At 53.0% G+C, this 20,277-nt stretch overlaps 2 protein-coding genes across 2 annotated transcripts; both read left to right on the top strand.

The window, feature by feature from the left end:
* Positions 1-4,200: 4,200 nt before the first annotated feature.
* LOC126159937 (sialidase-like) lies at positions 4,201-8,123 on the top strand. The gene is made up of 3 exons (XM_049916744.1): positions 4,201-4,627; positions 5,482-6,505; positions 7,010-8,123. Exons 1-3 carry the CDS (start codon positions 4,201-4,203, stop codon positions 8,121-8,123), a joined length of 2,565 nt encoding a protein of 854 aa, XP_049772701.1.
* LOC126159936 (trophinin-like) lies at positions 8,120-9,799 on the top strand. The gene has a single exon (XM_049916743.1). The coding sequence runs from the start codon at positions 8,120-8,122 to the stop codon at positions 9,797-9,799; it is 1,680 nt and encodes a 559-aa protein (XP_049772700.1).
* The last annotated feature ends 10,478 nt before the right edge of the window (positions 9,800-20,277 follow it).

The raw sequence follows: 20,277 nt of genomic DNA, 5'->3' as shown, positions 1-20,277 counted from the left end.
ATATTAGACACCACACCGAGGAGTATCTTTTATTCTAGCCACCATGTGGCTCGACTACCATTCTACACTTTGGTTTCCCCACTTTATTATTCAGTAGCGCCTACTGTAGTGGAAGTTCTTCCTTCTTGCCTCACCTCAGACTTAGTGCTTGTTTTCACCTTTTGAGTCTCCACTTCACTGCCTGTGCAAGGTTTTCGTGTGTTCTTAATTGTAGTAAACATACCATCTACACACTATGTATATATATATTGATATATATTTATATATAATTTTCTCTATCCTCCTCCATTGACTTTACACTTATATTACCTGTTACTTTCGATCCTTCCTTATTTCTCTCCATCGTTTCCTCTTTGCCCAATACATCCTCCCTCTTCTCACCATGGCTTCCTTCTCCTCCTCTCATCCTTCCCCATATTACTATCCTCTTCAACTCTCTCAAATATACTTTCCTCATACACTCCCTCCCTCCCTTCTTTCTACATACTGCTTTTTCTCCTCCCCATCTCTTTTTTTCTGCATTACAGCATGCAAAGCAGTCTATTCAAGTTCTCTGGTTAATACACACATCTCCGCTGCAAAAGCATCTGTTACTGAACTTGCAAGAGATACCTTGCATGGAGGAGTGACTGCTTACGCAAAACTTACTCTGCACATTTGGGATACTGTACATGCAAGAGTTGCAGCACACACTATTCATGTTCTATTAGCGAAAACTGCTGAAAGTGAAATTCTTCCTATTCATATCAGTATATCTGTACATGCAAGTGTCACTGTATGCAGAAAGGTTGCTGCAAATGAAACAGTTACTGAATGTACAATAGTTATGGCATTACAAGGTTAATCACAAGGTCTACTACCCTTGCAAGTTGTGCTGTACTCTCAAGTTGTGCTGTCCTCTTGAGCTGTCTTCTCTAGTTGGGCTATCCTCTCAAGTTGAGCTGTCCTCTCCAGTTGAGCTGTCCTCTCCAGTTGAGCAGTCCTCTCAAGTTGAGCTGTCCTCTCAAGTTGAGCTGTCCTCACAAACTGTGCTCTCCTCGAAAGCTGTGCTGTCCTCGCAAGCTGTGCTGTCCTCACAAGCTATGATGTCCTCGCAAGCTGTGCTGTCCTCGCAAGCTGTGCTGTCCTCACAACCTGTGCTGTCCTTACAAGCCGTGCTGTCCTCGCAAGCCGTGCCGTCCTCGCAAGGCGTACTGTCCTCGCAAGAAATGCTGTCCTCACAAGCTGTGCTGTCCTCGCAAGCTTTGCTATCCTCGCAAGTTGTGCTGTCCTCTCAAGTTGTGCTGTCCTCTCAAGTAGTGCTGTCCTCTCAAGTTGAGCTGTCCTCTCAAGTTGAGCTATTTTCTCAAGCTGTGCTGTCCTCGCAAGTTGTGCTGTCCTCGCAAGTTGTGCTGTCCTCTCAAGTTGAGCTGTCCTCTCAAGTTGAGCTGTCCTCTCAAGTTGAGCTGTCCTCTCAAGTTGTGTTGTCCTCTCAAGTTGAGCTGTCCTCTCAAGTTGAGCTGTCCTCGCAAGCTCTGCTGTCCTCGCAAGCTGTGCTGTCCTCGCAAGCCGTGCTGTCCTCGCAAGCTGTGCTGTCCTCGCAAGCTGTGCTGTCATCGCAAGCAATGCTGTCATCGCAAGCTGTGCTGTACTCGCAAGCCGTGCTGTCCTTGCAAGCAGTGCTGTCATCGCAAGCTGTGCTGTACTCGCAAGCTGTGCTGTCCTCACAAGCCGTGCTGTCCTCACAAGCTTTGCTGTCCTCGCAAGCTGTGCTGTCCTCTCAAGTTGAGCTGTCCTCTCAAGTTGTGTTGTCCTCTCAAGTTGAGCTGTCCTCTCAAGTTGAGCTGTCCTCGCAAGCTGTGCTGTCCTCGCAAACTGTGCTGTCATCACAAGCTGTGCTGTCATCACAAGCTGTGCTGTCATCGCAAGCTGTGCTGTCCTCACAAGCCGTGCTGTCCTCACAAGCTTTGCTGTCCTCACAAGCTGTGCTGTCATTACAAGCTGTGCTGTCATCGCAAGCTGTGCTGTCATCGCAAGCTGTGCTGTCCTCGCAAGCTGTGCTGTCCTCGCAAGCTGTGCTGTCCTCGCAAGCTGTGCTGTCATCACAAGCTGTGCTGTCATCACAAGCTGTGCTGTCATCGCAAACTGTGCTGTCCTCGCAAGCTGTGCTGTCCTAGCAAGATGTGCTGTCCTTGCAATGTGTGCTGTGCTGTCCTCAAAAAGTATGCTGTGTTCACAAGGTCACATACACTAACTATGTGTTCTGTCATTGTGCGGATTGCAAAAGCATCTGTTACTGAACTTGCAAGAGATACCTTGCATGGGGAAGTGACTGCTTACGCAAAACTTACTATACTGTCCTCAAAAAGTATGCTGCTGCACAAGGTGTGTTGTCCTCGAAAGATGTCCTTTCCTTGCAGGCTGTGCTGTCCTCGCAAGCTGTGCTGTCCTCGCAAGCTGTGCTGTCCTCGCAAGCTGTGCTGTCCTCGCAAGCAGTGCTGTCCTCGCAAGCCGTACTGTCCTCGCAAGCCGTGCTGTCCTCGCAAGCCGTGCTGTCCTCGCAAGCTTTGCTGTCCTCGCAAGCTGTGCTGTCCTCTCAAGTTGTGTTGTCCTCTCAAGTTGAGCTGTCCTCTCAAGTTGAGCTGTCCTCGCAAGCTGTGCTGTCCTCGCAAGCTGTGCTGTCCTCGCAAGCCGTGCTGTCCTCGCAAGCTGTGCTGTCCTCGCAAGCTGTGCTGTCATCACAAGCTGTGCTGTCCTTGCAAGTTGTGCTGTCCTCGCAAGCTGTGCTGTCCTCACAAGCTGTGCTGTCCTCGCAAGCTGTGCTGTCATCACAAGCTGTGCTGTCATCGCAAGCTGTGCTGTCATCGCAAGCTGTGCTGTCATCGCAAGCTGTGCTGTCCTCGCAAGCTGTGCTGTCCTCGAAAGCTGTGCTGTTCTCGAAAGCTGTGCTGTCCTCGAAAGCTGTGCTGTCCTCGCAAGCCGTGCTGTCCTCGCAAGCCGTGCTGTCCTCGCAAGCCGTGCTGTCCTCGCAAGCCGTGCTGTCCTCACAAGCTTTGCTGTCCTCGCAATCTGTGCTGTCCTCTCAAGTTGTGCTGTCCTCTCAAGTTGTGCTGTCCTCTCAAGTTGAGCTGTCCTCTCAAGTTGAGCTGTCCTCTCGAGCTGTCCTCTCAAGTTGAGCTGTCCTCTCAAGTTGAGCTGTCGTCTCAAGTTGAGCTATCAACTTGAGCTCTCCTCTCAAGTTGAGCTGCCCTCTCAAGTTGAGCTGCCCTCTCAAGTTGAGCTGTCCTCTCAAGTTGAGCTGTCCTCTCAAGTTGAGCTGTCCTCTCAAGTTGAGCTGTCCTCACGAGCTGTGCTGTCCTTGCAAGCTGTGCTGTCCTTGCAAGCTGTGCTGTCCTCGCAAGCTGTGCTGTCATCACAAGCTGTGCTGTCATCGCAAACTGTGCTGTCCTCGCAAGCTGTGCTGTCCTAGCAAGATGTGCTGTCCTTGCAATGTGTGCTGTGCTGTCCTCAAAAAGTATGCTGTGTTCACAAAGTCACATACACTAACTATGTGTTCTGTCATTGTGCGGATTGCAAAAGCATCTGTTACTGAACTTGCAAGATATACCTTGCATGGGGAAGTGACTGCTTACGCAAAACTTACTATACTGTCCTCAAAAAGTATGCTGCTGCACAAGGTGTGTTGTCCTCGAAAGATGTCCTTTCCTTGCAGGCTGTTTTGTCCCTGCAAGGGGAGTGGATTCTGTGCAAGGTGCGCGGTGCGCTGTCCTCACTGGTTGTGCTAGTCGTGAAAATTATTGTCCCCCACATGGTGAGCTGTATTGCCAACATGTGCTAACCTCATAATGAGTGCAGCAATCAGAAGGCATGCAGTCATTGGAACACATAATTTTTCAGAAAATATGCCTTCTTCATATATTGTACTATCCCCACACAGTGTACTAACATTACAAGGCGTTCTCTCCTCTTGGGGTGTGCCTCCCTTATAAAATGTCCTCTCATTCCAACATGTGCTCTCCCTTTAAGATGTGCAGACTGCCTAAAGTGAGCTGACCTCTGCAAATCTGCCATCTTCTTAATGCTTGATGTACTCAGCAGGTGTGCAATTTTATTGGTGTCTTGTGTTCTGAAGGTATCTTTGCAGGGCGAACTGTCTTCGCATGGCATGCTAACTTCACAGGTGTGCTGTCTTCACTAGGTGTGCAGTGCTTGCAAGGTGTGATGTCCCTGCATGGTGTGCCATTCTCACATGGTGTGCCATTCTCACATGGTGTGCCATCCTCACATGGTGTGCCATCCTCGAATGGTGTGCCAACCTCGAATGGTGTGCCAACCTCACATGGTGTGCCATCCACGCTTGGTGTGCCATCCTTGCAAGGTGTGCCATCCCCACAAGATGTGCCTTCCTCACAAAGGGTGCCATCCTCACAAGGTGTGCTGGCCTCGCAAGGTGTGCTGTCCTCGCAAGGTGTGCCGTCCTCGCAAGGTGTGCCGTCCTCGCAAGGTGTGCCATCCTTGCAAGGTGTGCTGTCCTCACAAGGTGTGCTGTCCTCACAAGGTGTGCTGTCCTCACAAGGTGTGCTGTCCTCACAAGGTGTGCTGTCCTCACAAGGTGTGCTGTCCTCACAAGGTGTCCTGTCCTCGCAAGGTGTGCCATCCTCGCAAGCAGTGCTGTCCTCTCAGGGAGTGCCATCCTTGCAAGGAGTGCCAACATTGCTAGCTGTGCTGTACTCACATACAATGCATGACAAGCCCCCCTTGCAGAGCAAGCTAAGCTCACATTGTGTGGTTCTACCATCCCAAGATGTTCTGACCTCACATAATGCGCTGTCCTCAGTAGGGATGCTGCCCTCAAATAAAGTGGTGCCCACACTTCACGTTCTGTCCTTCAATAGAGTCACTTCCTAATAATATGTGCCATCTAAGATCAGTGTAGCCTCTCACAATCTGTACTGTCTTTCGAATGTGTGTTGGCCCTGGTAGATGTGCTTTCCTTTCATGGTGAGCTGTGAGCTACGCTGACAAGAGCGACTGATATCAGAACGTATGCTCCTCTACCTGTAGCAACATGTCTCTTTCTTAAATTATCTTAATCACAACCTGGGATTATTACATTAAAAGAGCTATCCCACAAGGTGTACTGACTACACGTCATGATGCTTGGACATGGTTTGCAGTCCTTACGTCCACAAAGATCTTCTCACTTATTAGGAGTGACGAAATCAGACTACGCAGTATTAACAGTGTGTGAAGACTTCGCAAGGTGTGCAGCCTTTTTAAGGAGTGCGGCCTTTTTAAGGAGTGCAGCCCTTGCAAAGGGTGAGACTTTCAATGACTGGAGCCTTCACAATAAGTGCAGACTCCACATGGAGTGAGTGCAGCCTCCGCATGGAGTGCAGTCTCTGCATGGATTGCACCCTGCACTGGGAGTACACCTTTCACAGGGAGTGAAGCCTCCACACGGAGTACACACTTCGCACAGAGTGCAGTCTTTGCATGCAGTGCAGTCTTTGCATGCAGTGCAGCCTTCGCATGGAAGGCAGCCTTCGCATGGAGTGCAGCCTTCGCATGATAGTGCAGCCTACGCATGGAGTGCAGCCTTCGCAAGGAGTGCAGCCTTCGCAAGGAGTGCTGCCTTCGCATGGAGTGCTGAATTCGCACGGAGTGCTGCCTTCGCACGGAGTGCTGCCTTTGCATGGAGTGCTGCCTTTGCACGGAGTGCTGCCTTCCCAAGGAGTGCTGCCGTCGCAAGGAGTGCTGCCTTCACAAGGAGTGCTGCCTTCGTAAGGAGTGCTGCCTTCGCAAGGAGTGCTGCCTTTGCAAGGAGAGCTGCCTTCGCAAGGAGTGCTGCCATCGCAAGGAGTGCTGCCTTCGCAAGGAGTGCTGCCTTTGCAAGGAGTGCTGCCTTCGCAAGGAGTGCTGCCTTCGCAAGGTGTGCTGCCTTCGCAAGGAGTGCTGCCTTTGCAAGGAGTGCTGCCTTCGCAAGGAACGCTGCCTTTGCAAGGAGTGCTGCCTTTGCAAGGAGTGCTGCCTTCGCACGGAAAGCATCCTTTGCAAGGAGTGCTGCCTTTGCACGGAGTGCTGCCTTCGCACGGAGTGCAGCCTTTGCACATAGTGCTGACTTTGCATGGAGTGCTGCCTTTCTACAGATTGCTGCCTTCGCAAGGAGTGCTGCCTTCCCAAGGAGTGCTGCCTTAGGACGGAGTGCTGCCTTCGCTAGGAGTGCTGAATTCGTACGGAGTGCAGCCTTCGCAAGGAGTGCAGCCTTCGCAAGGAGTGCTGCCTTCGCAAGGAGTGCTGCTTTCGCAAGGAACGCTGCCTTTGCAAGGAGTGCTGCCTTTGCAAGGAGTGCTGCCTTCGCACGGAAAGTATCCTTCGCAAGGAGTGCTGCCTTTGCACGGAGTGCTGCCTTCGCACTGAGTGCAGCCTTCGCACGTAGTGCTGACTTTGCATGGAGTGCTGCCTTTCTACAGATTGCTGCCTTCGCAAGGAGTGCTGCCTTCGCAAAGAGTGCTGACTTCGCAAGGTATGATGCATTCGCAAGGAGTGCTGCCTTCGCAAGGAGTGCTGCCTTTGCATGGAGTGCTGCCTAAGCAAGGAGAGCTGTCTTTGCACAGAGTGCGCCTTCTCTCGAAGTGCTGCCTTCGCAGGGAGTGCTGCCTTCGCAAGGAGTGCTGCCTCCGCAAGGAGTGCTGCCTTCGCAAGGAGTGTTGCCTTCACACAGAGTGCTGCCTTCGCAAGGAGTGCTGCCTTCACACAGAGTGCTGCCTTCGCACGGAGTGCTGGTTCACACAGAGTGCAGCCTTCGCATGGAGTGCTGCCTTCGCATGGAGTGCTGCCTTCGCAGGGAGTGCTGCCTTCGCAAGGAGTGCTGCCTTTGCATGGAGTGCAGCCGTCACACGTAGTGCTGCCTTCGTACCGAGGCCTGCCTTTGCACTGAGTGCTGCTTTCGCACGGAGTGCTGCCTTTGCATGGAGTGGAGCCTTCGCACATAGTGCTGCCTTCACACGGAGTGCTTCCTTTGACACAGTGCTGCCTTCGCAAGGAGGGCTGCCTTCGCAAAGAGTGCTGCCTTCGCAAGGAGTGCTGCCTTTGCACAGAGTGCTGCCTTTGCAGGGAGTGCTGCCTTTGCACAGAGTGCTGCCTCCGCAAGGACTGCTGCCTTTGCATGGACTGTTGCCTTTGCATGGACTGTTGCCTTTGCAAGGAGTGCTGCCTTCGCAAGGAGTAATGCCTTCGCAAGGAGTGCTGCCTTCGCAAGGAGTGCTGCCTTCGCAAGGAGTGCTGCCTTCGCAAGGAGTGCTGCCTTCGCAAGGAGTGCTGCCTTCGCAATGAGGGCTGCCTTCGCTAGGAGTGCTGCCTTCGCAAGGAGTGCTGTCTTCGCAAGGAGTACTGTCTTCGCAAGGAGTGCTGTCTTCGCAAGGGGTGCTGTCTTCGCAAGGAGTGCTGTCTTCGCAAGGAGTGCTGTCTTCGCAAGGAGTGCTGCCTTCGCAAGGAGTGCTGCCTTCGCAAGGAGTGCTGCCTTCGCAAGGAGTGCTGCCTTCGCAAGGAGTGCTGCCTTCGCAAGGAGTGCTGCCTTCGCAAGGAGTGCTGCCTTCGCAAGGAGTGCTGCCTTCGCAAGGAGTGCTGCCTTCGCAAGGAGTGCTGCCTTCGCAAGGAGTGCTGCCTTCGCAAGGAGTGCTGCCATCGCATGGAGTGCTGCCTTGGGACAGAGTGCTGCCTTCACTAGGGGTGTTGCCTTCGTACACAGTGCAGCCTTCGCAAGGAGTGCTGCCTTCGCAAGGTGTGCTGCCTTTGCAAGGAGTACTGCCTTCGCAAGGAGTGCTGCCTTCGCAAGGAGTGCTGCCTTCGCTAGCAGTGTTGCCTTCGCAAGGAGTGTTGCGTTCAGAAGGAGTGGTGCCTCCGCAAGGGGTGCTGCCTTCGCAAGGAGTGCTGCCTTTGCAAGGAGTACTGCCTTCGCAAGGAGTGCTGCCTTCGCAAGGAGTGCTGCCTTCGCAAGGAGTGCTGCCTTCGCGAGGAGGGCTGCCTTCGAGAGGAGGGCTGCCTTCGCAGGGAGTGCTGCCTTCGCAAGGGGTAATGCCTTCGCAAGTAGTGCTGCCTTCTCAGGGAGTACTGCCTTTGCAACGAGTGCTGCCTTCCAATGAGTGCTGCCTTCGCAAGGAGTGCTGCTTTCGCAAGGAGTGCTGCCTTCGCAGGGAGTGCTGCATCTGCAACGAATGCTGCCTTCGCAAGGTGTGCTGCCTTCGCAAGGAGTGCTGCCTTTGCAAGGAGCGCTGCCATCACAAGGAGTGCTGCCTTCGCTAGGAGTGCTGCCTTCGCAAAGAGGGCTGCCTTCACAAAGAGGGAGTACTGCCTTTGCAACGAGTGCTGCCTTCCAATGAGTGCTGCCTTTGCAAGGATTGCTGCCTTCGCAAGGAGTGCTGCCTTCGCAAGGAGTGCTGCCTTCGCATCGAGGGCTGCCTTTGTAGGGAGTGCTGTCTTCATAAGGGGTTTTGCATTCGCCAGGAGTGCTGCCTTTGCAAGGAGTGCTGCTTTCGCAAGGAGTGCTGCCTTCACTTGGAGTGTTTCCCTTCTAAGGAGTGCTGGCTTCGCAAGCAGTGCTGCCATCGCTAGGAGTGCTGCTTTCGCAAGGAGGGCTGACTTCGCAGGGAGTGCTGCCTTTGCAGGAAGTGCTGCCTTCGCAAGGAGTGGTGCCTTCACAAGGAGTGCTGCTTTCGCAGGGAGAGCTGCATCCGCAAGGAGTGCTGACTTCGCAAGGAGTGCTGCCTTCGCAAGGAGTGCTGCCTTCGCAGGGAGTGCTGCCTTCGCAAGGAGTGCTGCCTTCGCAAGGAGTGCTGCCTTTGCAAGGAGCGCTGCCATCGCAAGGACTGTTGCCTTCGCTAGGAGTGCTGCCTTCGCAAGGAGGGCTGCGTTCGCAAAGAGGGCTGCCTTCGCAGGGAGTGCTGCCTTCGCAAGGGGTAATGCCTTCGCAAGTAGTTCTGGATTCGCAAGTAGTGCTGCCTTCGCAAAGAGTGCTGCCTTCGCAAGGAGTGCTGCCTTCGCAAGGAGTGCTGCCTTTGCAATGAGGGCTGCCTTCGCTATGAGTGCTGCCTTCGCAAGGAGTGCTGCCTTCGCAAGGAGTGCTGCCTTCGCAAGGAGTGCTGCCTTCGCAAGGAGTGCTGCCTTCGCAAGGAGTGCTGTCTTTGCAAGGAGTGCTGTCTTTGCAAGGAGTGCTGTCTTCGCAAGGAGTGCTGCCTTCGCAGGGAGTGCTGCCTTCGCAAGGAGTGCTGCCTTCGCAAGGAGTGCTGCCTTCCCAAGGAGTGCTGCCTTGGGACAGAGTGCTGCCTTCGCTAGGAGTGTTGCATTCGTACACAGTGCAGCCTTCGCAAGGAGTGCTGCCTTCGCAAGGTGTGCTGCCTTTGCAAGGAGTACTGCCTTCGCAAGGAGTGCTGCCTTCGCAAGGAGTGCTGCCTTCGCTAGCAGTGTTGCCTACGCAAGGAGTGCTGCGTTCAGAATGAGTGGTGCCTCCGCAAGGGGTGATGCCTTCGCAAGGAGTGCTGCCTTTGCAAGGAGTACTGCCTTCGCAAGGAGGGCTGCCTTCGCAAGGAGTGCTGCCTTCGCTAGGAGTGTTGCCCTCGCAAAGAGGGCTGCCTTCGCAAGGAGGGCTGCCTTCGCAGGGAGTGCTGCCTTCGCTAGGAGTGATGTCTTCGCAAGGAGGGCTGCCTTCGAGAAGAGGGCTGCCTTCGCAGGGAATGCTGCCTTCGCAAGGGGTAATGCCTTCGCAAGTAGTGCTGCCTTCTCAGGCAGTACTGCCTTTGCAACGAGTGCTGCCTTCCAATGAGTGCTGCCTTCCCAAGGAGTGCTGCTTTCGCAAGGAGGGCTGCCTTCGCAGAGAGTGCTGCCTTTGCAGGGAGTACTGCCTTCGAGAGGAGTGGTGTCTTTGCAAGGAGTGCTGCCTTCGCAAGGTGTGCTGCGTTCGCAAGGAGTGCTGCCTTTCCAAGGAGCGCTGCCATCGCAAGGAGTGCTGCCTACGCTAGGAGTGCTGCCTTCGCAAGGAAGGCTGCCTTCGCAAAGAGGGAGTACTGCCTTTGCAACGAGTGCTGCCTTCCAATGAGTGCTGCCTTTGCAAGGAGTGCTGCCTTCGCAAGGAGTGCTGCCTTCGCAAGGAGTGCTGCCTTCGCAAGGAGTGCTGCCTTCGCAACTGGGGCTGCCTTTGTAGGGAGTGCTGTCTTCGTAAGGGGTTTTGCCTTCGCCAGTAGTGCTGCCTTTGCAAGGAGTGCTGCCTTTGCAAGGAGTGCTGCCTTTGCAAGGAGTGCAGCCTTCGCAAGGAGTGCTGCCTTCGCAAGGAGTGCTGCCTTCGCAAGGATTGCTGCCTTTGCACAGAGTGCTGCCTTTGCAGGGAGTACTGCCTTTGCACAGAGTGCTGCCTCCGCAAGGAGTGCTGCCTTTGCATGGACTGTTGCCTTCGCAAGGAGTGCTGCCTTTGCAAGGATTGCTGCCTTTGCAAGGAGTGCTGCCTTCGCTAGGAGTGCTGCCTTCGCTTGGAGTGCTGCCTTCGCAGAGAGTGCTGCCTACGCAGGGAGAGCTGCCTTCGCAAGGAGAGCTGCCTTCACAAGGAGTGCTGCCTTTGCAAGGAGTGCTGCCTTCGCAAGGAGGTCTGCTTTCGCACGGAGTGCAGCCTTCGCACATAGTGCTGCCTTCACACAGAGTGCTTCCTTTGACAGAGTGCTGCCTTCGCAAGGAGGGCTGCCTTCGCAGGGAGTGCTGCCTACGCAGGGAGTGCTGCCTTCGCAAGGAGTGCTGCCATCGCAAGGAGTGCTGCCTTCGCAGGGAGTGCTGCCTTCGCAAGGAGTGCATACTTCACACGGAGTGCAGCCTTCGCACAGATAGCTGCCTTCACATGGAGTGCAGCCTACGCACAGTGTGCTGCCTTCGCAATAAGTGCTGCCTTCGCAGGGAGTGCTGCCTTCGCATGGAGTGGTGCCTTCGCAAGGAGTGCTGCCTTTGCAAGGAGTGCTGCCTTCGCAAGGAGTGCTGCCTTCGCAAGGAGTGCTGCCTTCACAAGGAGTGCTGCCTTCGCAAGGAGTGCTGCCTTCGCAATGAGGGCTGCCTTTGCAGCGAGTGCTAGCTTCGCAAGGGGTGGTGCCTTCCCAAGGAGTGTTGCCTCTGCAAGGAGTGCTGCCTTCGTAAGGAGATATGCCTTCGCAAGGAGTGCTTCCTTCGCTAGGAGTGCTGCCCTTCTAAGGAGAGCTGCCTTCGCAAGGAGTGCTGCCTTCGCAAGGAGTGCTGCCTTCACAAGGAGTGCAGCCTTCGCACGGAGTGCAGCCTTCGCACGTAGTGCTGCCTACCCACGGAGTGCTGCCTTTGCACAGAGATCTGCATTCGCAGGGTGTGGTGCCTTCGCAAGAAGTGCAGCCTTCGCAAGGTTTGCTGCCTTCGCTAGGAGTGCTGCCTTCAAAAGGAGTGCTGCCTTTCAAGGAGTACTGTCTTCGAAAGGAGTGCTGCTTTCGCAAGGAGTGCTGCCTTCGCTAGGAGTGTTGTCATCCAAGGAGCGATGCCTTCCAGAGGAGGGCTGCCTTCGCAGGGAGTGCTGCCTTCGCAAGGGGTAATGCATTCGCCAGTAGTGCTGCCTTCTCAGGGAGTACTGCCTTTGCAACGAGTGCTGCCTCCCAATGAGTGCTGCCTTCGCAAGGAGTGCTGCCTTCGCAAGGAGTGCTGCCTTCGCAAGGAGTGCTGCCTTCGCAATGAGGGCTGCCATTGCAGGGAGTGCTGCCTTCGCAAGGGAAGGTGTCTTCGAAAGGAGTGCTGCCCTTCTAAGGACAGCTGGCTTCGCAAGGAGTGCTGCCATCGCTAGGAGTGCTGCTTTCGCAAGGAGGGCTGACTTCGCAGGGAGTGCTGCCTTCGCAGGGAGTGGTGCCTTCGCAAGGAGTGGTGCCTTCGCAGGGAGTGCTGCCTTCGCAGGGAGTGATGCATCCGCAAGGAGTGCTGCCTTCGCAAGGAGTGCTGCCTTCGCAAGGAGTGCTGTCTTTGCAAGGAGCGCTGCCATCGCAAGGAGTGCTTCCTTCGCTAGGAGTGCTGCCTTCGCAAGGAGGGCTGCCTTCGCAAAGAGGGCTGCCTTCCCAGGGAGTGCTGCCTTCGCAAGCAGTAATGCCTTCGCAAAGAGTGCTGCCTTCGCAAGTAGTGCTGCCTTCGCAAGGAGTGCTCCCTTCGCAAAGAGTGCTGCCTTCGCAAGGAGTGCTGCCTTCGCAATGAGGGATGCCTTCGCTAGGAGTGCTGCCTTCGCAAGGAGTGCTGAGTTCGCAAGGAGTGCTGCCTTCGCAAGGAGTGCTGCCTTCGCACGGAGTGCAGCCTTCGCACATAGTGCTGCCTTCACACGGAGTGCTTCCTTTGACAGAGTGCTGCCTTCGCAAGGAGTGCTGCCTTCGCAAGGAGTGCTGCCGTCGCAAGGAGTGCAGCCTTCGCAAGGAGTGCTGCCTTCGCAAGGAGTGCTGCCTTCCCAATGAGTGCTGCCTTAGGACGGAGTGCTGCCTTCGCTAGGAGTGCTGCCTTCGTACGGAGTGCAGCCTACGCACAGAGTTCTGCCTTCGCAAGAAGTGCTCCTTAGCAGGGAGTGCTGCCTTCGCTAGGAGTGCTGCCTTTGCACAGATTGCTGCCTTCGCACGGAGTGCAGCCTACGCACAGAGTGTTGCCTTCGCAAGGAGTGCTGCGTTCGAAAGGAGTGCTGCCTTCGCAAGGAGTGCTGCCTTCGCAAGGAGTGTTGCCTTCGCAAGTAGTACTGCCTTCGCAAGGAGTGCTGCCTTCGCAATGAGTGCTGCCTTCCAAGGAGTGCTGCCTTCGCTAGAAGTGCTGCCTTTGCACGGAGGTCTGCCTTCGCAAGGAGGGCTCCCTTCGCAGGGAGTGCTGCTTTTGCAACGGGTAATGCCTTCGCAAGTACTACTGCCTTCGCAGGGAGTACTGCGTTTGCAACGAGTGCTGCCTTCCAATGAGTGCTGCCTTTGCAAGGAGTGCTGCCTTCGCAAGGAGTGCTGCCTTCGCAAGGAGTGCTGCCTTCGCAACGAGGGCTGCCTTTGTAGGGAGTGCTGTCTTCGCAAGGGGTTTTGCCTTCGCCAGGAGTGCTGCCTTCGCAAGGAGAAATGCCTACGCAAGGAGTGCTGCCTTCGCAAGGAGTGCTGCCTTCGCACAAAGGGCTGCTTCGCAAGGAGGGCTCCCTTCGCAGGGAGTGCTGCCTTCGCAAGGGGTAATGCCTTTGCAAGTACTGCTGCCTTCGCATGGAGTACTGCCTTTGCAACGAGTGCTGCTTTCCAATGAGTGCTGCCTTTGCAAGGAGTGCTGCCTTCGCAAGGAGTGCATCCTTCGCATGGAGTGCTGCTTTTGCTCAGAGTGCTGCTTTCGCAAGGAGTGCTGCCTCCGCAAGGAGTGCTGCCTTTTCATGGACTGTTGCCTTCGCCAGGAGTGCTGCCTTTGCAAGGATTGCTGCCTTCGCAAGGAGTGCTGCCTTCGCAAGGAGTGCTGCCTTCGCAAGGAGTGCTGCCTTCGCTAGGAGTGCTGCCTTCGCAAGGAGTGCTGCCTTCGCAAGGAGTGCTGCCTTCCCAAGGAGTGCTGCCTTAGGACGGAGTGCTGCCTTCGCTAGGAATGCTTCCTTCGTACGGAGTGCAGCCTTCGCAAGGAGTGCTGCCTTCGCAAGGAGTGCTGCCTTCACAAGGAGTGCTGCCTTTGCACAGATTGCTGCCTTCGCACGGAGTGCAGCCTACGCACAGAGTGCTGCCTTCGCAAGAAGTGCTGCCTTAACAGGGAGTGCTGCCTTCGCATGGGGTGGCGCCTTCGCATGGGGTGGCGCCTTCGCAAGGAGTGCTGCCTTCGCAGGGAGTGCTGCCTTTGCAAGGAGTGTTGCCTTCGCAAGGAGTGCTGCGTTCACACGGAGTGCTGCCTTCGCAAGGAGAGCTGCCTTCGCAAGGAGTGCTGCCTTCCAAGGAGTGCTGCCTTCGCTAGAGGTGCTGCCTTTGCCCGGAGGGCTGCCTTCGCAAGGAGGGCTCCCTTCACAGGGAGTGCGGCCTTCGCAAGGGGTAATGCCTTCGGAAGTACTGCTGCCTTCGCAGGGAGTACTGCCTTTGCAACGAGTGCTGCCTTCCAATGAGTGCCGCCTTTGCAAGGAGTGGTGCCTTCGCAAGGAGTGCTGCCTCCGCAAGGAGTGCTGCCTTCGCAACGAGGGCTGCCTTTGTAGGGAGTGCTGTCTTCGCAAGGGGTTTTGCCTTCGCCAGGAGTGCTGCCTAAGCAAGGAGTGCTGCCTTCGCAGGGAGAAACTCCTCGATGCCTTCACTTACAATTTTAAAACTTTGACACCGCCAAGCGACTACCGTTCTCAGTACGTGATATCAATTTCAACTAGATACGACCTCACTGTCCCAGGCAAAAACACACTCAAAGGCGTAAATACAAACCGAAGAGAAACACGGATTACACAAACGCACGCAAAAGCTACGTTTTCGTCTTATGTACTTACAAATTAAACACTTTCCGTTACTCTCCTTTCATTCTACTGTGGAATCTAGTATTTTTTTACGTCGCCACACGGTCCTATATCAAAGCAAACTACGCTTACTGGGCCAGGCGGCGCGGCGTGTCTCTGCTCTTCGTGTTTCAAAACACGCTGCATAAACGTCCGTAACTCCTCGATGCCTTCACTTACAATTTTAAAACTTTGACACCGCCAAGCGACTACCGTTCTCAGTACGTGATATCAATTTCAACTAGATACGACCTCACTGTCCCAGGCAAAAACACACTCAAAGGCGTAAATACAAACCGAAGAGAAACACGGATTACACAAACGCACGCAAAAGCTACGTTTTCGTCTTATGTACTCACAAATTAAACACTTTCCGTTACTCTCCTTTCATTCTACTGTGGAATCTAGTATTTTTTTACGTCGCCACACGGTCCTATATCAAAGCAAACTACGCTTACTGGGCCAGGCGGCGCGGCGTGTCTCTGCTCTTCGTGTTTCAAAACACGCTGCATAAACGTCCGTAACTCCTCGATGCCTTCACTTACAATTTTAAAACTTTGACACCGCCAAGCGACTACCGTTCTCAGTACGTGATATCAATTTCAACTAGATACGACCTCACTGTCCCAGGCAAAAACACACTCAAAGGCGTAAATACAAACCGAAGAGAAACACGGATTACACAAACGCACGCAAAAGCTACGTTTTCGTCTTATGTACTTACAAATTAAACACTTTCCGTTACTCTCCTTTCATTCTACTGTGGAATCTAGTATTTTTTTACGTCGCCACACGGTCCTATATCAAAGCAAACTACGCTTACTGGGCCAGGCGGCGCGGCGTGTCTCTGCTCTTCGTGTTTCAAAACACGCTGCATAAACGTCCGTAACTCCTCGATGCCTTCACTTACAATTTTAAAACTTTGACACCGCCAAGCGACTACCGTTCTCAGTACGTGATATCAATTTCAACTAGATACGACCTCACTGTCCCAGGCAAAAACACACTCAAAGGCGTAAATACAAACCGAAGAGAAACACGGATTACACAAACGCACGCAAAAGCTACGTTTTCGTCTTATGTACTTACAAATTAAACACTTTCCGTTACTCTCCTTTCATTCTACTGTGGAATCTAGTATTTTTTTACGTCGCCACACGGTCCTATATCAAAGCAAACTACGCTTACTGGGCCAGGCGGCGCGGCGTGTCTCTGCTCTTCGTGTTTCAAAACACGCTGCATAAACGTCCGTAACTCCTCGATGCCTTCACTTACAATTTTAAAACTTTGACACCGCCAAGCGACTACCGTTCTCAGTACGTGATATCAATTTCAACTAGATACGACCTCACTGTCCCAGGCAAAAACACACTCAAAGGCGTAAATACAAACCGAAGAGAAACACGGATTACACAAACGCACGCAAAAGCTACGTTTTCGTCTTATGTACTTACAAATTAAACACTTTCCGTTACTCTCCTTTCATTCTACTGTGGAATCTAGTATTTTTTTACGTCGCCACACGGTCCTATATCAAAGCAAACTACGCTTACTGGGCCAGGCGGCGCGGCGTGTCTCTGCTCTTCGTGTTTCAAAACACGCTGCATAAACGTCCGTAACTCCTCGATGCCTTCACTTACAATTTTAAAACTTTGACACCGCCAAGCGACTACCGTTCTCAGTACGTGATATCAATTTCAACTAGATACGACCTCACTGTCCCAGGCAAAAACACACTCAAAGGCGTCGCTTGCTAAGTCGGGCAGTTGGGAGGGGGACACAATGCGTGCCGCGAAGCCAACAGGCCGCGCACCCCACTCACCCCCACCCCCCGCCCAAAAAACCACACAGGCGATACAAATGCGCCTGTTGAAATAACTTGCTTGCGACATCGCTTGTTAAGTTGGGAAGCAAGTAAGGAAGCAGTTCGTGCGCTGCCAAGCCATCACACACACCAGCTACCAAGCAGCAATTAACATAGTCGCCGTTAATTGTATTACCAGGCGTGACACACCCGCCTCTGATTGCGTGTATTACAGCGGATTTTTTTCCCCTGGATTTCCTTCTGGACACCCTTTCACTGCTGTAACACAGCACTGCTTGTGGTTTAATTATTATGTAATACTCCAATTATTTTAATGCAGCCCAATGGCGACGATTTGTGTGTGTGTGTGTGTTTGTGTGTGTGTGTGTGTGTGTGTGTGTGTGTGTTCTGTAAATTTCTGTTTTGCTTTCTCAGTCGGGAAGCTGGGGTTGCAACAATATTACATTGAAGCCTGCTAACTCAGGAAGTGCAGCCTGAAAGCCAATAGCTGAACATGGATTTTCGCCATGTCGATATGAAAGTGCTGAGTCTGAACAGTCAAAATTTTATGTCGCCTCCGGGCGACTATGAGAGGCTATGTTCATCCCTGGAATAGCACCACGGGATATCGGCCGCGAGCTGCGAATTCCGACGAATGACGGGCCGCATTTTGTGCCCCTTAACCCCCTCCCCCACCACACCCCCTATCGGAATACTGGACCGCGCTCTCTGACGCATTCCGTCCTTGGAGTACAATGTGTCGGCTGCCCTGTGTCCCACGCTCTTAACACTTTCCTTTTTTTTATTGTTACGGTCTATAGAAATCCCTCCGCGTTTTCGGCAGGCACTTCATCTTTAACACTACGTTATGTGCATGGGCGGCACAAGTGGCAGCGTTCATTTATGCGGCATTAGGCATGTCTAGCAGTTCTGATAAGTCTGTCTCTCATCTACTGTATTACAGTGGATATCTTGCCTTCGATTCTCGTCTGACAACTTGTTAATTGGCGCCACACAGCACAGCTTATGGTACTGATTATTGTAATGCTCCAGTCGTCAGGAATTTCGATGCACCTGTTTCATCTGTACATTCCTGTTGTTGTCTTGACAGACAGCATGACTGATATTAGACACCACACCGAGGAGTATCTTTTATTCTAGCCACCATGTGGCTCGACTACCATTCTACACTTTGGTTTCCCCACTTTATTATTCAGTAGCGCCTACTGTAGTGGAAGTTCTTCCTTCTTGCCTCACCTCAGACTTAGTGCTTGTTTTCACCTTTTGAGTCTCCACTTCACTGCCTGTGCAAGGTTTTCGTGTGTTCTTAATTGTAGTAAACATACCATCTACACACTATGTATATATATATTGATATATATTTATATATAATTTTCTCTATCCTCCTCCATTGACTTTACACTTATATTACCTGTTACTTTCGATCCTTCCTTATTTCTCTCCATCGTTTCCTCTTTGCCCAATACATCCTCCCTCTTCTCACCATGGCTTCCTTCTCCTCCTCTCATCCTTCCCCATATTACTATCCTCTTCAACTCTCTCAAATATACTTTCCTCATACACTCCCTCCCTCCCTTCTTTCTACATACTGCTTTTTCTCCTCCCCATCTCTTTTTTTCTGCATTACAGCATGCAAAGCAGTCTATTCAAGTTCTCTGGTTAATACACACATCTCCGCTGCAAAAGCATCTGTTACTGAACTTGCAAGAGATACCTTGCATGGAGGAGTGACTGCTTACGCAAAACTTACTCTGCACATTTGGGATACTGTACATGCAAGAGTTGCAGCACACACTATTCATGTTCTATTAGCGAAAACTGCTGAAAGTGAAATTCTTCCTATTCATATCAGTATATCTGTACATGCAAGTGTCACTGTATGCAGAAAGGTTGCTGCAAATGAAACAGTTACTGAATGTACAATAGTTATGGCATTACAAGGTTAATCACAAGGTCTACTACCCTTGCAAGTTGTGCTGTACTCTCAAGTTGTGCTGTCCTCTTGAGCTGTCTTCTCTAGTTGGGCTATCCTCTCAAGTTGAGCTGTCCTCTCCAGTTGAGCTGTCCTCTCCAGTTGAGCAGTCCTCTCAAGTTGAGCTGTCCTCTCAAGTTGAGCTGTCCTCACAAACTGTGCTCTCCTCGAAAGCTGTGCTGTCCTCGCAAGCTGTGCTGTCCTCACAAGCTATGATGTCCTCGCAAGCTGTGCTGTCCTCGCAAGCTGTGCTGTCCTCACAACCTGTGCTGTCCTTACAAGCCGTGCTGTCCTCGCAAGCCGTGCCGTCCTCGCAAGGCGTACTGTCCTCGCAAGAAATGCTGTCCTCACAAGCTGTGCTGTCCTCGCAAGCTTTGCTATCCTCGCAAGTTGTGCTGTCCTCTCAAGTTGTGCTGTCCTCTCAAGTAGTGCTGTCCTCTCAAGTTGAGCTGTCCTCTCAAGTTGAGCTATTTTCTCAAGCTGTGCTGTCCTCGCAAGTTGTGCTGTCCTCGCAAGTTGTGCTGTCCTCTCAAGTTGAGCTGTCCTCTCAAGTTGAGCTGTCCTCTCAAGTTGAGCTGTCCTCTCAAGTTGTGTTGTCCTCTCAAGTTGAGCTGTCCTCTCAAGTTGAGCTGTCCTCGCAAGCTCTGCTGTCCTCGCAAGCTGTGCTGTCCTCGCAAGCCGTGCTGTCCTCGCAAGCTGTGCTGTCCTCGCAAGCTGTGCTGTCATCGCAAGCAATGCTGTCATCGCAAGCTGTGCTGTACTCGCAAGCCGTGCTGTCCTTGCAAGCAGTGCTGTCATCGCAAGCTGTGCTGTACTCGCAAGCTGTGCTGTCCTCACAAGCCGTGCTGTCCTCACAAGCTTTGCTGTCCTCGCAAGCTGTGCTGTCCTCTCAAGTTGAGCTGTCCTCTCAAGTTGTGTTGTCCTCTCAAGTTGAGCTGTCCTCTCAAGTTGAGCTGTCCTCGCAAGCTGTGCTGTCCTCGCAAACTGTGCTGTCATCACAAGCTGTGCTGTCATCACAAGCTGTGCTGTCATCGCAAGCTGTGCTGTCCTCACAAGCCGTGCTGTCCTCACAAGCTTTGCTGTCCTCACAAGCTGTGCTGTCATTACAAGCTGTGCTGTCATCGCAAGCTGTGCTGTCATCGCAAGCTGTGCTGTCCTCGCAAGCTGTGCTGTCCTCGCAAGCTGTGCTGTCCTCGCAAGCTGTGCTGTCCTCGCAAGCTGTGCTGTCATCACAAGCTGTGCTGTCATCACAAGCTGTGCTGTCATCGCAAACTGTGCTGTCCTCGCAAGCTGTGCTGTCCTAGCAAGATGTGCTGTCCTTGCAATGTGTGCTGTGCTGTCCTCAAAAAGTATGCTGTGTTCACAAGGTCACATACACTAACTATGTGTTCTGTCATTGTGCGGATTGCAAAAGCATCTGTTACTGAACTTGCAAGAGATACCTTGCATGGGGAAGTGACTGCTTACGCAAAACTTACTATACTGTCCTCAAAAAGTATGCTGCTGCACAAGGTGTGTTGTCCTCGAAAGATGTCCTTTCCTTGCAGGCTGTGCTGTCCTCGCAAGCTGTGCTGTCCTCGCAAGCTGTGCTGTCCTCGCAAGCTGTGCTGTCCTCGCAAGCAGTGCTGTCCTCGCAAGCCGTACTGTCCTCGCAAGCCGTGCTGTCCTCGCAAGCCGTGCTGTCCTCGCAAGCTTTGCTGTCCTCGCAAGCTGTGCTGTCCTCTCAAGTTGTGTTGTCCTCTCAAGTTGAGCTGTCCTCTCAAGTTGAGCTGTCCTCGCAAGCTGTGCTGTCCTCGCAAGCTGTGCTGTCCTCGCAAGCCGTGCTGTCCTCGCAAGCTGTGCTGTCCTCGCAAGCTGTGCTGTCATCACAAGCTGTGCTGTCCTTGCAAGTTGTGCTGTCCTCGCAAGCTGTGCTGTCCTCACAAGCTGTGCTGTCCTCGCAAGCTGTGCTGTCATCACAAGCTGTGCTGTCATCGCAAGCTGTGCTGTCATCGCAAGCTGTGCTGTCATCGCAAG

Source organism: Schistocerca cancellata, unplaced genomic scaffold (assembly GCF_023864275.1).
Source record: "Schistocerca cancellata isolate TAMUIC-IGC-003103 unplaced genomic scaffold, iqSchCanc2.1 HiC_scaffold_1150, whole genome shotgun sequence".
Classification (NCBI taxonomy): domain Eukaryota; kingdom Metazoa; phylum Arthropoda; class Insecta; order Orthoptera; family Acrididae; genus Schistocerca; species Schistocerca cancellata.
Note: the sequence above shows the minus strand (reverse complement) of the source record. Positions and strands in the feature narration are given on the sequence as shown.